Source organism: Hylobates moloch, unplaced genomic scaffold, assembly GCF_009828535.3.
Source record: "Hylobates moloch isolate HMO894 unplaced genomic scaffold, HMol_V3 SCAFFOLD_12, whole genome shotgun sequence".
In the NCBI taxonomy this organism is placed as follows: domain Eukaryota; kingdom Metazoa; phylum Chordata; class Mammalia; order Primates; family Hylobatidae; genus Hylobates; species Hylobates moloch.
The window spans coordinates 68,776,742-68,794,438 of record NW_026652287.1 but is presented as its reverse complement, the minus strand read 5'-3'; the positions used below and the strand labels follow the sequence as shown (position 1 = coordinate 68,794,438).

General features: G+C 40.6%; 2 protein-coding genes across 7 annotated transcripts in view; both read right to left on the bottom strand.

Annotated features, from left to right (window-relative positions):
* SLC35E3 (solute carrier family 35 member E3) overlaps nt 1-2,594 on the bottom strand; it is a 29,417-nt gene extending 26,823 nt beyond the window's left edge. For 2 of the 3 annotated variants that reach the window (XM_058425447.1, XM_032170698.2), the window contains exons 1-2: nt 1,991-2,516; nt 727-837 (exon numbers count right to left, since the gene is read on the bottom strand). In XM_058425447.1, the coding sequence (XP_058281430.1) occupies nt 727-837; nt 1,991-2,392 (513 nt within the window). In that variant the 5' untranslated portion in view covers nt 2,393-2,516. Of the gene's footprint in view, nt 1-726; nt 838-1,990 lie in introns of all 3 variants that reach the window. The other variant, XM_032170699.2, reaches the window with a different exon arrangement.
* A 3,827-nt stretch (nt 2,595-6,421) lies between these two features.
* The window catches only part of NUP107 (nucleoporin 107), a 57,451-nt gene continuing 46,175 nt past the window's right edge, over nt 6,422-17,697 (bottom strand). For all 4 annotated transcript variants that reach the window (XM_032170695.2, XM_058426099.1, XM_032170697.2 and 1 more), the window contains 6 exons: nt 16,628-16,730; nt 15,757-15,917; nt 14,539-14,664; nt 14,029-14,142; nt 7,085-7,252; nt 6,422-6,714 (listed from right to left, as the gene is read on the bottom strand). In XM_032170695.2, the coding sequence (XP_032026586.1) occupies nt 6,607-6,714; nt 7,085-7,252; nt 14,029-14,142; nt 14,539-14,664; nt 15,757-15,917; nt 16,628-16,730 (780 nt within the window). In that variant the 3' untranslated portion in view covers nt 6,422-6,606. The remainder of the gene's footprint in view (nt 6,715-7,084; nt 7,253-14,028; nt 14,143-14,538; nt 14,665-15,756; nt 15,918-16,627; nt 16,731-17,697) is intronic.

Here is a 17,697-nt window from a genome sequence, read left to right as displayed (position 1 = left end):
AGAATTTCCAGACCAAGGTTTTCAGTATAGAGAGAATATTGTTTCACTGTCCCCTACAGCAAGTTATTTTTTCTCCACTAAATAAGAATCAAAAACCATACTTGTTAGGATTTTATGGTAATGAAGTAAGTGAATCCATGAACACATTTTTAATGAATATCTGTTATAGGCAAGGCACTGTGCTTGCACAAATGCAAAAATATTCATTAATATAAATTACTCTATTATAGTAATAATATTATAATAATCTATATTAGACAAATTATTAAAAGCCAATAAACAAGTTGTAACAGCAGTATAATTTTTGAGGCAAAAACATCTAAAAATCTGAAATTTTTCATTACCGTTCAGACTTCTGGAAGTACACTCACTCCTTCACAACAATGTTAAAAGTAAAGACTAAACAGAAAACATAACAAACTTAGGAAGTAAAAAGTCTTACTACGTATTTTGTAAAGATTTCCCAGAAAATAACTTCACCCCAAGCTGAGACTGTTAAGCATGGATATTATACACTTACAAACAGGTAGGGATTTGGTGAGCATCACACACCCAAGTTTCTCTGTCTCCTTTCTTCTCTTCACCTTGAGTCAGACAACTTACGCAATTACGCTTTCTTCCCAACAGTCTATTGTCTCTATACTGTATTTTCTAAACCTTGGAATACAGCTTCAAAATTTATGAAATCTGCTAAAAAGGCACATAAAGAAAAAAAAAATTACCAACCACTTGATAAAGGGACGTAACTAAAACACCAAGAGCAGCAAACACCATTCCAAGGAAATTAAACTTCACATCGTAATAAGAATTTAGGATTACACCTAAAGTTATAGGAATCTGTAACGAAAAAGAGGTAAATGTTGTTCAGATTAAATTCAAGAGACAAAAATTTAGTAGTCCTTTCACAATGTCTTACAAGGCTAATGATAAACACATAACTGGGAAACAATGAACCTGTATAAATGTTTTCTTTTTTGACTTGGGAAAACTGGTTGTTAATCCTATTTCCTAAACGTGAAATATGACAAATCTATATTGATATTCACATTTAATTCCATTTTAAATTTGTGGTAAATATATTGCACTTTGCAAGAAAATACCACATGAATACAAAAGTGAGTAAATGGATCCCCAAACTGGCGTCTAAACAGCACAAGCATAAATATAAAACAATAAAAGCATAAAGACCTTAAATATAAGGCCGGGCACGGTGGCTCACGCCTGTAACCCCAGCGCTTTTGGAGGCCAAGGCGGGCAGATCACCTGAGGTCAGAGTTCGAGACCAGCCTGACTAACATGGAGAAACCCCGTCTCTACTAAAAATACAAAATTAGCCGGGTGTGGTGGCTCATGCCTGTAATCCCAGCTACTCGGGAGGCTGAGGCAGGAGAATCGCTTAAACCCAGGAGGCGGAGGTTGCGGTGAGCCGAGATCGTGCCATCGCACTCCAGCCTGGGCAACAAGAGTAAAATTCCGTCTCAAAAAAAAAAAAAAAAGAAAGAAAGAAAGAAAAAAATAGAAAAAGATCTTAAATATAATAAGTTACTAAGTGCTAAAATTGAGTCCACCTCCTTTTATTTAAAGATGTAGACAGCTCTGCAGTATGGTGCTGCAGACGTTTTGAGACCTACTTTATGCTAAATCTTTTCACGTTTTATCATACACGATTTGATTCCCCTGGGGGAGAAAGGCTGTTTTTCAGTTTGAGCTTTTGCAGATATTCTGATAACAATGGACTGTACCACCCAATACAGCTTTTTTTCTTATCGATCACAGCATTTAACGATTTCCATCAAATGGCAGCTACTAAAACTCACACAAGCCCACTCTTCTGGGTTGACAAGATGGCCTTTTCCCCCCTCCCCAAAATAAGCCTAAAAGTTCACATGCCCGCAGATGACTCATTTGTGGATTTGTGCGTTCGAATTTCCCGGGCCAGTGCAGGAGGTGGGTCGGGAGAGCGGCGCCTTGGGAAGCTGAAGCTACTCACCAGCGTGAGCTGGATTCTGGTGGAGAAGGTTTTCTGGTAGCAGAAGGTCTGGATGGCTATGATCACCGGCGTGGTCATGGCCTTGGCCAGCTGATAGGTGCCTATGGTGTTGTTCTGCAGAGAAAGGTTAGTGAAGACCACAAAGCCACAGAAGCTGAGCGCCAGGAGGAGGAGCCTGGAGGGCGGCAGACTTTTGGGGGCAAAGATGTCCAGCTTCTGGCAGATATACAAGCCCAGCCAGGTGACCACGAAGTGCACCAGGGTCAGGCTCATGTTGGGGAAGCCGTGGTGCACATAAATCCATTTGTTGAGGAACACAATGCAGATGGACACCAGCAGGTTGAACAGGAGCCCTGCGGCGATTCGCCCGTGGCCCCGCACTCGGTCCACCAGCGATGCCATGATCCCCGCGAAGCCGGGGCCGTCTAGCCTCCGAAGGGGCGCCCGGCCTGTCTCCGGCTGCCCTTCTCCTCCACCGCCGCGTCCTCGCAGACGCCGACCTCACCGTCTGACCCAGGAGTGGCATGCACAGATCAACTCCGGGCGAGTAGCGCTATTAACAGAGGACACACGCCCCGCCGCCGCCCCGTAAGCCAGCTAGGACGCGGCAGCACGTCCCACGCCCCGCCCATCTCCGCCAGCAGCCACGTGACTCGGGGCTCCCGTACTTCCGCCACCGAGCCGCGGGCTGAACGGCCGCTACCCTGCGCAGGCGCGCTGAGCCTTGGGCGCGCGACGCTTGCGTCTTTGGGTCCTATCCTCTGGGTCCCCGACCCCCTTGGTCACCTAACGCCTACCTGACTGGACCAATCTAGGACCCCTTTCTTGAGTTTTGTTTCCTGCGCGTCATTGACCCGATTTGCTAGACAACTTCTCTCTGGCTGTGCAGACACTGTTAGCCAATTTTACGTATTAAATGCTGAGCAAATTTAGCCCTCGCCAGAGAGGGGAAAGAACTTATTGAAAGCATACTTTTATTTTTTATTTTTGGAAAAAGACATTCAAAATTTACTTTCCAACAGACAGCATCATCGGGTATAACTACAAGGGTTTTTCCTTAGATCACACATTCACAAAACATTATTAGCTCAACAGTGAGAAAATGTGTTCTCTAAAGATGTCCCCTTAACAATGTAAACAAGTGCTACTGTGTTCACTTACAACTCGAGAAAAAAACGCATAACCTGGCAAAATTGTATATATATACAGCTGTCTCTAGGGGTGCATATAAATATATATATATATGTTTTGGATCAGGTCAGGTGCAATGACTAAGAGATACAACTTTGAGTAAAGTCTTGATCGACATTGCAGTAAGGTCCTTCACACAGAAGTCAAGTTCTTCCTTTCTCCTTCCTCCTTAAGTCGATAAAGAAAGATTATATATTGTAGATATTACAGGTACAAAAGGTGATTTTTAAAAAAGGAATCACAAAAACATCTTGAATGTCCAGCTGTTCCTGCCAATACGTCAATTCTTAGTTTTAAGACAGAGTCTAGGATTAATTCAGCAGTCTTAAAATTAAAAAGAGAGAGACTGTGGTACAAAAAACATAAAATAAATGAGGAAGTAGGGCATGGTGGCGTGGGCCTGTAGTCCCAGCTATTTGAGAGACTGACGTGGGAGGATTGCTTGAGCCCAGGAGTTTGAAGCCAGGCTGGCCAACATAGTGAGACCCTCATCTCTAAATTAAATAAATAAATGAGGTAGGGAAATTAAAACTTTCACACCCAGGACATGCCTGTTCCAACTTTGTAGCCTTCATGCAATACTCAAGGAAAAAGTCTTCATAATTCCTTGGCATAAGTCACACCAAGAAAAGTTTTTAAAAATTAGTATGTGAACCTGTGATAGGAAACACGCCCTTCCCTGAGTTTCTTCTCTAGAATGAAAACCCAGTTCTTCAAGACTAGGCACTGAGGAACTAAATTAAGTTGCCTGAAATTTCCCACTCAGGTGCCCACCACTTCTGGTGTTCAGGAAGACAGAGGCATTTGGGAATTTTAAGGAGCACATTGGCACTCTTGGGGCTCCAACTGAACTATATTTAAATAAGCAGCAACACACACATTGACTCCCTAAGGGCTCAAAGGAGTCCAACTGGCCGGGTGCAGTGGCTCATGCCTGTAATCCCAGCACTTTGAGAGATCGAGGCGAGTGGATCACTTGAGGTCAAGAGTTTGAGACCCGCCTGGCCAACATGGCAAAACCCCGTCTCTACTAAAAATACAAAAATTAGCCAGGCATGGTGGCAGGCGCCTGTAATCCCAGCTACTAGGGAGGCTGAGGCAGGAGAATCACTTGAACCCAGGAGACGGAGGTTTGCAGTGAGATATCATGCCACTGCACTCCGGCCTGGGAGACAGAGCAAGACCCTGTATCAAAAATAAATAAATAAATAAATAAATAAAAATTAAAAACAAGTCCATGTGAGGGCATCCTAATTAAGAGTCTAAGGTTAAAGGAATTTTGTAATTCCACAACCTTAGTGGGTTTCTGTTGTTGTTTTTAAAGTACATTCAAAAAACAAGGCACAACAAAAGATGAATACAGAGTGGGGGGCATGCAAAACAAGTTCCTAAATAGATGACAGACCTTGTCCATTTACCCACATACGGTTACGATGGAAGCATACAGTATTCCTCCTCCTCATTTAGGCTAAGTAGTTTTCCACTGTTGTTCAACAAATAGGTAACAGTCTTTGGAAATAGTCACCCTAGGTTGTACAAAGTTTCTATATATATAGTTTGTTGCAAGTAACAAAACTCACTTATTTCCCCTCCCCACCCCAAATCTAGTCTGTATTTGTTTTGGTATGAATTTTTTGTTTTTATTTTTTGCAAAGCAGCATAGCAATAATCATGATTACAGGACTGCATGAGCTGTAAAAATCGTTTGCCTATTAGTAGGAATAAAGAAAACAGGAAGACAAGATGAATTCTTTAGAGAAACAACAATAAAAAAAAGCACATAATGGGCCGGGCGCGGTGGCTCACGCTTGTAATCCCAGCACTTTGGGAGGCCGAGGCGGGCGGATCACGAGGTCAGGAGATCGAGACCACGGTGAAACCCCGTCTCTACTAAAAATACAAAAAATTAGCCGGGCGTGGTGGCGGGCGCCTGTAGTCCCAGCTACTCGGAGAGGCTGAGGCAGGAGAATGGCATGAACCCGGGAGGTGGAGCTTGCAGTGAGCCGAGACTGCGCCACTGCACTCCAGCCTGGGCGACACAGCAAGACTCCGTCTCAAAAAAAAAAAAAAAAAAAAAAAAAAAAGCACATAATGTAGAGCTGATCAAATTCTATGATCCCATCTCAGGCTTCCCAAACCAGCTGTCTCTAGGGGTGGCATCTATAAATACATATTCAAGAAATTCCTTAGATGATTAGCAAGTTTAGGGAATTACTGTTTTCTATTAGAATCACATTCTTTTAGGTGTCTCCTGTTTATAAGCCCTACACTCTAGCCTATTTGGTGTATTTGTTGGTTCATAATAATGCCCAGCATTTATCATTTCTTGCTCATACAGATTTCTTAATCTATAGAGCCTCATCCTTCTTGTGTCACTCTTTGCCTTTGCAAATTCAGTGCATTACTCAAACCCCAACCCAATACTACTTCCTGAGAGTCTTTTCAGCTGGAGATAGGTTCTTCCTGCTCAGACTACTTGTAATTCTTTTTTTTTTTGGAGACAGTGTTTCGCTCTGTCCCCAAGGCTGGAGTGCAGTGGCGTGATCTCGGCTCACTGTAACCTCTGCCTCCCAGGTTCAAGAGATTCTCATGCCTCAGCCTCCCCTGAGTAGCTGGGATTACAGGTGCCTGCCACCATGCCCGGCTAATTTTTGTACTTTTTTAGTAGATTCGGGGTTTCACCATGTTGGCCAGGCTGGTCTCAAACTCCTGATGACAGGTGATCTGCCTGCCTCGGCCTCCCGAAGTGCTGAAGTTACAGACGTGAGCCACTGCACCCAGCTACTACTTGTATTTTTAAATGACATCTTTTAAATGTACTTATAGTATTTCCCCTATTAGAAGAGCTGGATCTGTAATCTCCAATATATTCAGTGCTTACTGTGTTCTAGGTACTACACTAAGTCTTTATATTCTCTTATTTTGATAGGAAGTTTGCTAAATGAAAGCTAAACTAGAAATGTCTTCAAAATAACTAAAATAATAATAGCATGTTAGAAAATTCTTGTTATAGTCATCTTCTTAATTTTTATATTCAAAAATACTAAATTTTATGATAAATAAAAAATTACGTACCTGGCTTAAAAATAAATCTACTTTCCATCATCTTTATGATTTTAAAATATCAGAATGCTTATGATTACAGAAAAAACTAGAATAGAAAATTTAATTTTCTTATTACATGATAAAGAGACAATCCTGGAATTTGTAAAAACAGAAAATTTTATTTTTTATGTGGTTTTATTAATAAGCACACAGAGAAACGCTGATATACCTACATGTTCAAAGTGTCACGATAATATTCTGAAAAGTACAAAATTCAAATGTCTCAATTTTACATGGTAATGCAAAAGAAAAAATTACTAATAACATGTATATTTTATTAAAAATTTATCATGAAAATTAGTGAGGTTACAAAGATTAAACTATAACTGAATTTCATACCCTAATGGGTCAAGTCCCTGGTCTAGGAGCATTAGGGAGGACTCTCTTAGCTTCTGCAGCAACTTCCTTAGCTCTTCCTTAGAAAATACCTGATTTTTAAAAAGAGAAATAAGAATGAGAACAAAGACAAGTAGACAAGTATGAACTTAGTTACCTAATCAATCTGATTAGCTTCATATAAGAAGAAATTCCTCTTTAAGATTTATGTAGCCAGAGGCTAGTAAATTAGAGTGGTTCGGGAATTTCAAGGCGAATTCTCAGAGTCAGTCTATATATTTCTAACTGCTTACAAATATATACACATTTTGGGAAAAAAGTACAAACATTAAAACATTAAAACTGGACTATTTAAGAAAATCCAAGAACAATTACAAATGTAAACATATCTTCACAAAATTAATATTACTACAGAGCATATCAAATTATTAACATTTAAAACTACAATGCTCTAGAACTTACCAGGTACAGTTTGTGGCGCTCAGAGGATACCATATCTGCTAACTGTAGGCATTCCTGATACTGACCAGTACTGTGCAATATTGTATGAAGCAGAAAACACAACATTGGCAGACAAAGTTTTCTCAGTAAAACCATTTGATGTGTTCTTTCATGGTCTTCTTCAGCATCCTACAAACAGACATCAATAAATCATTTTAACAATTTAAGCTAAAAATCCTTACAAAAAGGAAAGCCAGGTACTGAATCAAACCCAGAATGTAACTGGTAGACAAGATTTAACAGCAAAAAGTATGAAGATGAACAAAGTAGACTACAGAGAGGTCAGAGGTATGACAGTGAAAATAAAATGCTTCTGCATTTGTATTTCTAATAAACTTACTGTGTCCTGAATAAAAACATGCATAAAAAGAATGAATTAGAAACAGTATCATTAGAGCAAAAATTAGAACAGAAAACAATCACCACTCCCTTGGATGTTTACACATATAAATAAAGATAGCTCTAAGGAGGCCTGAGGAGACACAACAGACTGACAGCAATGACTGTTGCTGGGAAAAAGACGATGTGGGGAGGGGCACACAGGGAGGGTCAACTTCATTGCAGGCTACTTTGCTTATAAACAAGGAAAATGGAATTTATAATTTCCTTATATAATTTTTAAAAACAGAAAAACAGAACCTATAGATTTGAATAATACAATTAATGAGTCAGAACAGATATATGAGGAAAACAAGCAGAAAAAACAATTGGCATTCCTTTATACATACATGGATCTTTCTTAAAATCGATGCGAAGTAAAAGTACAGAAAAAAGAGTAAACCTCTTATGCCCACTACATTTACTTACAACAAATTTGAAAATTAAAATAATTAAAAAGTAACCAACCACATAATTTCTTTTTTTCTTTTTTAATCTTTTTCTTCTTTTCTGAGACAGCGTCTCACTCTGTCGCCCAGTCTGGAATGCAGTGGTGCAATCATGGCTCTCTGAAGCCTTGATCTCCGGGCTCAAGCAATCCTCCTACCTCAGCCTCCCAAGTAGCTAAGAACCACAGGCATGTGCCACCATGCCCAGCTAATTTTTTTATTTAAAAAAATAATAATTTTATTATTTGTAGAGATGAGGTCTCCCTATGTTGCCCAAGCTGGTATCAAACTCTTGGGCTCAAGTGATCCTCCTGCCTCAGCCTCCCAAAGTGCTGGGATTACAGAAATGACACACTACAGTTTCTGAAATAATCTTAAAAATAGGAAGGAAATCAATAGCACTAATAGTGTAGAAAAAAAAAAAAAACAGGACAAGCTAAAATAATAACTGCTCCTTTGAAAAGCCTAATGGAATATCAAAAAATATCTTCATGTGAGAGGCTATATTAAATTGCTAAAACATTTTTCTTTCTTTTTTTTTTTTTGAGACGGAGTCTCGCTCTGTCGCCCAGGCTGGAGTGCAGTGGCGCGATCTCGGCTCACTGCAAGCTCCACCTCCCGGGTTCACGCCATTCTCCTGCCTCAGCCTCTCCGAGTAGCTGGAACTACAGGCGCCCGCCACCACGCCCGGCTAATTTTTTTGTATTTTTAGTAGAGACGGGGTTTCACCGTGGTCTCGATGATCTGACCTCGTGATCCGCCCGCCTCGGCCTCCCAAAGTGCTGGGATTACAAGCGTGAGCCACCGCGCCCGGCCAACATTTTTCAAATAGACATGTAAGTGGAGGGGTTAATCAACAACAAAATATAATCTGGTAATTATACCAAAGAGTAATTGTACTAATTTGGGCTAATTTAGGTCAGGTTTCCAAACATAAGAAAAATTACTATCAATATTTTGGTCCTGTTTGAAGCATAAATACATAAAAGCAAATATTAAAGTGCTTCTTTACAAGGGAAGCACCTTTATTTCTTTTCTCAAATAGATACTTGCTACCTTCAGAGGTGGATTTAAAATGCTTCAAGGTTTTACTTGTAATTCATATTAGTGATCCCAACCTAGAACCCAGTAAGAATAAGAGGACTGCTTCTTTCTGGACCTTTCCATTTGTGCTCCAATGTAGTCTTCCTGTCTACAGAGGCCGGGTGCCCCTGGCTTCTGACTCCTTGTTGCCTGAAAAGCAGCAGGTTACTTTCTTATCTCATAGGATGGACCCAGACTTGCTTTTCCTAAATCCTGTTGCTGCCATAATATCAGAGTGTGCTGCAGGCACTCTCTTCTGCTAATTATAATGAATTCCGATACTAGCGGGCGGGCTGCCAGCAACTATCCAGGGTAATGGCTGACAGACCCAGCAAATTGCTACAAGGAAAAGCAAATAAACAGCTCTGCTACAACTGAAGACATTTTTCTCATCTGAATGAACAAAAGCTTTGAAATAGCCCGTAAATATGTAAAACAGATGGATTATTTCCACTAGGGATATTTCCACTTTTTTTTTTTTTGAGACGGAGTCTTGCTCTGTCGCCCAGGCTGGAGTAAAGTGGCGCGATCTCAGCTCACTGCAAGCTCCACCTCCCGGGTTCACGCAATTCTCAGCCTCCTGAGTAGCTGGGACTACAGGTGCCCGCCACCACGCCCGGCTAATTTTTTGTATTTTTAGTAGAGGCGGGGTTTCACTGTGTTAGCCAGGATGGTCTCGATTTCCTGACCTCGTGATCCGCCCACCTCAGCCTCCCAAAGTGCTGAGATTACAGGCGTGAGCCACCGCGCCCCCCCCATATCGTACCTTATATGTGAGAAAAACTCATTACCTAATATGTGTTGATAGCAAGAGTTGATTGGTACTGATATTACAGCTATTCCTAATCTGAAGACAGTACATTCACCTCAGTAATGCAGTATCATTCATTTACCAAGTACCACTGAAAGCCTCCCATGTGCTCAGCATTATTTTAAGTGCCAAACTCAAAGAAATAAAGAAAACAAGGTTACTCCTTTCATGAAGGTTATATTCTAATGAGGGTAGACATACAAAAAGCAAATAAATTAATATGTTTTATATCAGATTGTGCTAAGTGCTATGAAGAAAACTAATGTAGGATATGGAGATTAAAAGGGACAGGGGGGTGTGTGTGTGTGTGTGTGTGTGTGTGTGTGTGTGTACACATGCCTACATGCTATTTTAAATAGGGTGGTTGGGTTGGGGAGAGGTTCTTGAAAGAGATGACATTTGAGCAGCTGCTGAAAGAAGTACAAAGTCATCCATGCACATATCTTGGTGAAGGAGCATTCTAGGCAGAGGGGAACCAATGAAGAGGCCCAGAAGGCTAGGATATAGTGACGGGAGAGCAGTAGGACACAAGATTAGGGGGTTAGTTTAAAAAAAAAATAACAAAACAAACGTATGTAAACTCTTGTACATCAAGAAAAGAAAGATTTTATTCCAAGTGCAATAAGAAGGCATCAGAAAGTTCTGGGTAAGAGAGTCGCATGTATTTTATTCTGAAAGGGTCACTAGTCCATCGTATAAGGAACGATTGTATAAAGAACAGTGAGAAGCCACGGAAGAGGCTTGGACTAGAATGTGCTAGAGGTAGAAGTAGTGAAAGGTAGGTAAAGATGACCTACCTGCTCCATTCTCTCTGCCATCCCTCTGTGCCACCAGCCCCAACACTAAGGGGACTATTCCAGTTATTTAAAAACTTGAGGGGTAGCTATACGAAAACAGCACATAATGCTAGGGCTATTGCGTACAGCCGTGCCTTGTACAAGGGTGGCTGGCCGAACAAGTCAGTGAGGCTGAAATCTAGGCTGAGTTCTGTCTTACATGTCGTGTGCACTTGCCACGGAACCTATCTATGTAAGGGAAGGGAATTCCAATTTTTTTTTTTTTTTTTTGAGACAGAGTCTCCCTCTGTTGCCCAGGCTGGGGTGCAGTGGCACAATCTCGGCTCACTGAAACCTCCGCCTCCCTGGGTTCAATCGATTCTCCTGCCTCCACCTCCCTAGTAGCTGGGATTACAGGTGCGAGCCACCACACCTGGCTAATTTTTTGTATTTTTATTTATTTTTTTTTTTTGAGACAGAGTCTCGCTCTGTTGCCAGGCTGGAGTGCAGTGGCGTGATCTCGGCTCACTGCAACCTCTGCCTCCCAGGTTCAAGTGATTCTTCTGCCTCAGCCTCCCAAGTAGCTGGGACTACAGGCACGTGCCACCATGCCTGGCTAGTTTTCTGTATTTTTAGTAGAGACAGGGTTTCACCATATTGGCCAGGATGATCTTGATCTCCTGATATTGTGATCCATCAGCCTTGGCCTCCCAAAGTGCTGAGATTACAGGCGTGAGCCACCATGCCCGGCCAATTTTTTGTATTTTTAGTAGAGACAGAGCTTCACCATATTGGCCAGGCTGGTCTCGAATTCCTGCCCTCATGTGATCCGCCCTCCTCAGCCTCCCAAAGTGCTGGGATTATAGGGATGAGCCACCACTCCTAGCTAGAATTACAATTTTCTAATTCACATACAAGTGACACGTGTTAGCAGGGGCCTTGAACAGTGCCCTACGTCATTGACTGTGTAAGAGTATTAGGCTCAACAAAGGTGATTAAAATGTTATTAATCATTTAACTGTTCAAGAAATCTCTTTTCTGGATTAGTTTTAAAGAAATAATTGAGACTGAATATTGATTTTAAAATCCCTGAGGAAACAAAATGGTGTATCATTCATTGCCTTCCATCTCAACTCCATTTTTTTTTTTTTTTTTGAGACAGGGTCTCACTCTGTCACCTAGGCTGAAGTGCAGTGGCACGATCTTGGCTCGCTGCAACCTCTGCCTCCTGGGTTCAGGCCATTCTCCTGCCTCACTAGTAGCTGGGACTACAGGCATGCACCACCACACCGGGCTAATTTTTTTGTATTTTTAGTAGAAACAGGGTTTCACCATGTTGTCCAGGCTGGTCTCAAGCTCCTGACCTCAGGTGATCCACCCACCCTAGCCTCTCAAAGTGATAGGAGTACAGGCATGAGCCACCACGCTTGGCCTCTACTCCAATTTTATGAGACCCTCAGACTATTTTGTAGCTTTCACTACCTAATCTACTTAATTAATAATTAGAATAGCAAAGATGTATGTATAAATAAAGCACTGAAGTCTTTTCAAAATTTAAGTGACACTTAATTAGCATTTTACAACATTAAAATTTTATCTTCAAGAGAATCAGCATGAATCAGATGAGAAAGGTTTTGCCAGAGGAACCTGCGGAAGGTTTAAAATGAGTCAAAGGAGTTCTATTACGAACGTTAGGATAAAAAGTAGAGACTTGGCTGGGTGCAGTGGCTCACGCCTGTAATCCCAGGCACTTTGGGAGGCCAAGGCAGGTGGGCTACCTGAGGTCGGGAGTTCGAGACCAGCCTGACCAACATAGTGAGATCCCATCTCTACTAAAAGTACAAAAATTAGCTGGGCGCGGTGGTGGATGCCTGTAATCCCAGCTACTTGGGAGGCTGAGGCAAGAGAATCTGGGAGGTGAGCCAAGATTGTGCCATTGCACTCCAGCCTGGGCAACAAGAGCAAAACTCTTTCTCAAAAAAAAAAAAAAAAAAAAAAAAAAAAAAAAAAAAAAAAAAAAAAAAAAAAAGGTGGCAACACAGTGACTCATGCCTGTAATCCCAGCACTTTGGGAGGCCAAGGTGGCAGGACAGCTTGAGGCTAGAAGTTCAAGACCAGCTTGGGCAACACAGCAAGATCCTGTGTCAAAAAAAAAAAAAAAAAAAAAAAAAAAAGGCCAGGCATGGTGGTGTGTGCTTGTTGTCCTAGCTACTGGGGAGGCTGAGGCAGAAGGACTGCTTGAGCCCAGAAGTTTGAGGCTGCAGTGAGCTATGATCAAGCCACTGTCCTCCAGCCTGGTGATAGAGCAAGACCTTGTCTCTAAAACAAAAAAAGAAAAAATAAAGTGGAGACATTTAAGATAATTACTCCATCAGTAATAGTGGCAAATAGGGGCTCAAATTTAGTTCGCTGTCCTGCCTCTATTCTTTTTCCTCCTTCTGGTCAGAGAAGAGAGGCTAAAAAAAACGCAGCAGCTAAAATTAAAGAAAAAGTACTAAATAGATGAGGGTATGAAGAATGGCAAAAGGAAAGATACCAAGAACCCTTAGTGTTTTCTTTGTTCAAAATAACAAATCAAATATCCAAGAAGCCAGCATTTCCAGTTCTCAGACAGCTCATCAGGTCTACAGAGGATAAACTAAGCTACTCACTGTTTCTGTCATGCACCAGGGTCAGGCTGCAATGTCTTTCCCTTATATGACTATTAGCTCAGTATCCTTCCTTTCTCCCATCTCAGCTCATCCAAATTCTACCAGTATGTTCAAGATTCAGTCAAATGCTATACATTTCAAGCATATGTTCCAGTTCCCTTTCAGGTGGAAACAATCTTTTCTTTTCCTGGACTCAGAAAATACTTGACCGTTGCCTTTCTTATGGCACTTAATACTTCTGTAACTGCTTCTCAACACAGGCTATATATTATATTAAAGCACTCCAGGTGATTAAAAAAACAAAAATAAACCCCAGCCCTACCTCAGACCAATTACACCAGAATCTCTGGGAGTGGAACCCTGTAGTATTTTTAAAAAGTTTGCCAGGTCATTAAAATGGACAGTCCAGAGGTGAGAGCCCCTACCTTAGCTATGCCTTACTGATACTACTCGAGTTATCTTTATATCTGTAAATGGAGTGACATACATGTATAATTAAATTTTTAGGTCCAGAATTTTTTAAAAATTAGATTTTTGTATCCTGTGTGAACATAGTAAATGTGAACTAATAGTTTATCCAAGAATCAAATATTCCTATTCCCTAGCTAGTATTTTCAGTTTAGCTTAAAATATGGGATTTAGCTATATCTACAATTATGTAAAATCTGTAGATGCTCCCATTTAGAGACAGAACATTTAAAAAAAAGAACATGGTGAGTGTTTTGGTTTTTGGCTATAAACAATGCACACAGCTTACCTCTCTAACATCCACCATCCACCCTCCATCAACAAACAACAAGACGTTATACATTTTCTCCTTCACATCAGCAGTTAGGGCATCCAAATGCCCTTTCCAAATACCAAAATCCATCTGCAAAACAACACAAGGCAGACATATAATGGATAAAACCCAATAAATAATGTATTTGGAAAATACAGACAGGAACATACATATAGAACATCATTCTAAAGAGTTGACGTTTCAGTCTGCCAAGTACAAAAATAAGTATCAACAAACTACAGTTAAGTAAAACGCTAAAATGTTAACTTTGTAAATGAACGCTCATGTCACCTGAAGGCATTTTTCATGTTTGGTTAATTACCTACAGAAAAGTAACTAAACAGATTGCATCTTCCAAAGCAGGACATTAACAGGAAGATTACCTGCTATGATCGAAAGATAGTTGCTGAAGAAATGATCTCTTTAAATATACATCATACATTTATAAGACGCAGTAGGCACATCCCAGATCCATATTTAACTTACTTCATATTTCTTTTCTTTGTGTTCATGAGCCACTTTCTCAGTAAAAGTTGGTTGAGGTATCAAAGTAGGTTTCTGTGGAACTGAATTCATATGCTTAAACCACTCATTAAAGGTTTCATGGGCTTCCTAAAATGTAAAATAAAAAAACCAAAATATAAAATAACAAAAGTTTTCACTTTTATCGTTTCACCAACATTTTTAACATTTGATTCTTGAAATAATTTTGCAGCATCAAGAAATAAAACTGTTCAATATATATTTTTTTGCCTCCAAAAACTCATATCATGAATAAATGTTTTGTCAAGTGACAAACAAGGTATATATATTGTGTTTTCTGGCATATTCTCCAATCCGAGCACCCTGATCGTATATGTATCTTGACATTTATCGCTGTGTAACATATGCATGTGTACTTGTCTTCTTAACTAGCCTATTAGTTTTTAGAGGGCAAGGATAGGGTGCTATCCACAGATTTGGCCCTACTACCTAACCCACTGTAATTACATAATTATTTATTGAATAAAATTTTTTTGTTTGTTTTTGAGACAGGACCTTGCTCTGTCACCAGGCTGGAGTGCATGATCTAATGAAGACAAGGCATGATCTCCGCTCACTGCAGCCTCAACTCCCTGGGCTCATGTGATCCTCCCACCTCAGCCTCTCAGGTAGCTAGGACTACAAGTACATGCTATCATGCCTGGCTAATTTTGTTTTTATTTTTTTGTAGAGATGCAGGGGTCTCACTGTGTTGCTCAGGCCAGTCTTGAACTCCCAGGCTCAAGTGATCCTTCTGCCTTGGCATCCCGAAGTGTTGGGACTATAGGCATGAGTCACCGCATCTGGCCTTGAATGAATTTTGAATGAGTATGCTGCTATTTTAGTCATAACAAACCTAGAGCATCTTGCTTTTTCTCAGTTATTGAAAAAAGCAGAAATTTAAAGCTGAGACACGCATCACAAAATCTTAAGAAAACATAACTTCCAGACATCATAGACACTATCTACCATGTGAGATGATCTTAGTTGGTTGGCATTGATTAGAGAATCATGCTAAGACAAGGTCAGGATGTCAGTCCCCTTGTGGGTGAGTCAGCATTATAGTCACAAGAGAGGTAAGATGAACCAACACTACTTCTAGAAAAAAGTTCAAACTCTGAGAGTGAATCCGAAAAATCATCATGAAGATAGGCACATCTGTGGCTTTCTTTACAGTCTCACCAAATAAGCTCTGATGCACAAATGTTCTCGGATAGCATTATCATCTTCAGCAGGAAGTGGACTTTCCATTCCTTGTTCCTCCCACTGATTATAGATTTCTGCTATAGAATCCTGAGGAATTTTCACAAATACTTCTTTTGCAGCTTCATGCTTTTTTGATGCTGTGAAAAAAGATACACAATTTTGAATGCCTATGGACTTCTCTGTAATGGTTTCTAAAGGAGTTAAATCACTGGTTTACCAATTTTACAGTGACCTGTAACTATTTCCGGGCCCAAGGCACTCTGTTAAAGGTCTTGGTGATCTTTCTACCTGATAGACTGGCTTTTTCCTATCTCAATGTGATACTATCACAAAAGGATACATCAAATGCAGTTACTTTTACATACTTCTATGTCTTAAAGCAATTCATTTTTCAAAGTCGGATAGCCTTGAGATTATTTGCAAAATTGATTAGGACAATGAAAATTCACCATTAAAATATATTTTGTTTCATAATACCAGGTTTGATAGATAAAGAGTGGCTGGTTTTCTCCTCCCTATGGAAGGATCAAAAACAAAAAACAACCCCCCCTCCCATTCAAAAATACACGAATTTGAACAAAAACGTTTTAAAAAAGAATAAAAAGTCTGGGTGTGGTGGCTCATGCCTATAATCCCAGCATTTCAGGAGGTCGAGGTGGGAGGATTGCTTCAGGCCAGGAGTTCGAGACCTGCCTAGGCAACATAGCGAGACCCCATCTCTAGAAAAAATTTTTTTAAAATTAGGTGGGTGTGGTGGTGGATGCCCGTAGTCCCAGCTACTTGGGAGGCTGAGGTAGGAAGAAGAATGGAGCCCAGGAGTTTGAAGCTGCATAAAAATATACCATACCCAAGAATTTTCTCATAATTGCATTGCCTTGTTTCAGTGCTTCTGCCCTCTGCGCTGGGTCAAATACCAACCAGTCAATTACATCAATTTTTAAACGATCCTCCTATTTATTAAAGGGGAAAAAAAGAAAAAGGAACATCAGGGTTTTTTTTTTTTTTAAAGATATTCTACAAATTAGTAGAATTAACTTACACCTGTACTTCCAGTAAACATCATTTTCTCTCAAGTTATACAAAATTATGAAAGCATCTAACTTTCCTTAGTGTATTTTCATATTTAAGAGCTCTCTATTAAATTATAGAAAATACTGCTGGGCATGCTGGCTCACACCTGTAATCCTAGCACTTTGGGAGGCCCAAGCGAGTGGATCTCTTGAGCTCATGAGTTCGAGACCAGCCTGGACAACATGGCAAAACCCCTTCTCTACAAAGAATACAAAAAATTAGCCAGGCATGGTGGCACATGCCTGTAATCCCAGCTACTCGGGAGACTGAGGGAGGGTGGCTTGAGCCTAGAAGGCAAAGGTTGCAGTGAGCTGAGATAGCGCCACTGCACTCCAGCCTTGGTAACAGAGCTAGACCTTGTTGTCTCAAGAAAATAAAAATAAAAATAAATTATAGAAAAAACTTACTGGATTATTAATCTGGAATTATATATTGTATGCCTCACCAACTTAACCATGTGATTCCTTTAAATGCTACTCTAGGCCGGGCGCGGTGGCTCACACTTGTAATCCTAGCACTTTGGGAGGCCGAGGCGGGCGGATCACGAGGTCAGGAGATCAAGACCATCCTGGCTAACACGGTGAAACCCCGTCTCTACTAAAAATACAAAAAATTAGCCGGGCGTGGTGGCAGGCTCCTGTAGTCCCAGCTACTCGGAGAGGCTGAGGCAGGAGAACGGCGTGAACCCGGATGGCGGAGCTTGCAGTGAGCCGAGATTGCGCCACTACACTCCAGCCTGGGTAACAGAGTGAGACTCCGTCTCAAAAAAAAAAAAAAAAAAAAAAAAAATGCTACTCTAAAATAGTTTTCTTAGATATAACTTTCTATTCCTTTCTGAAAATATGA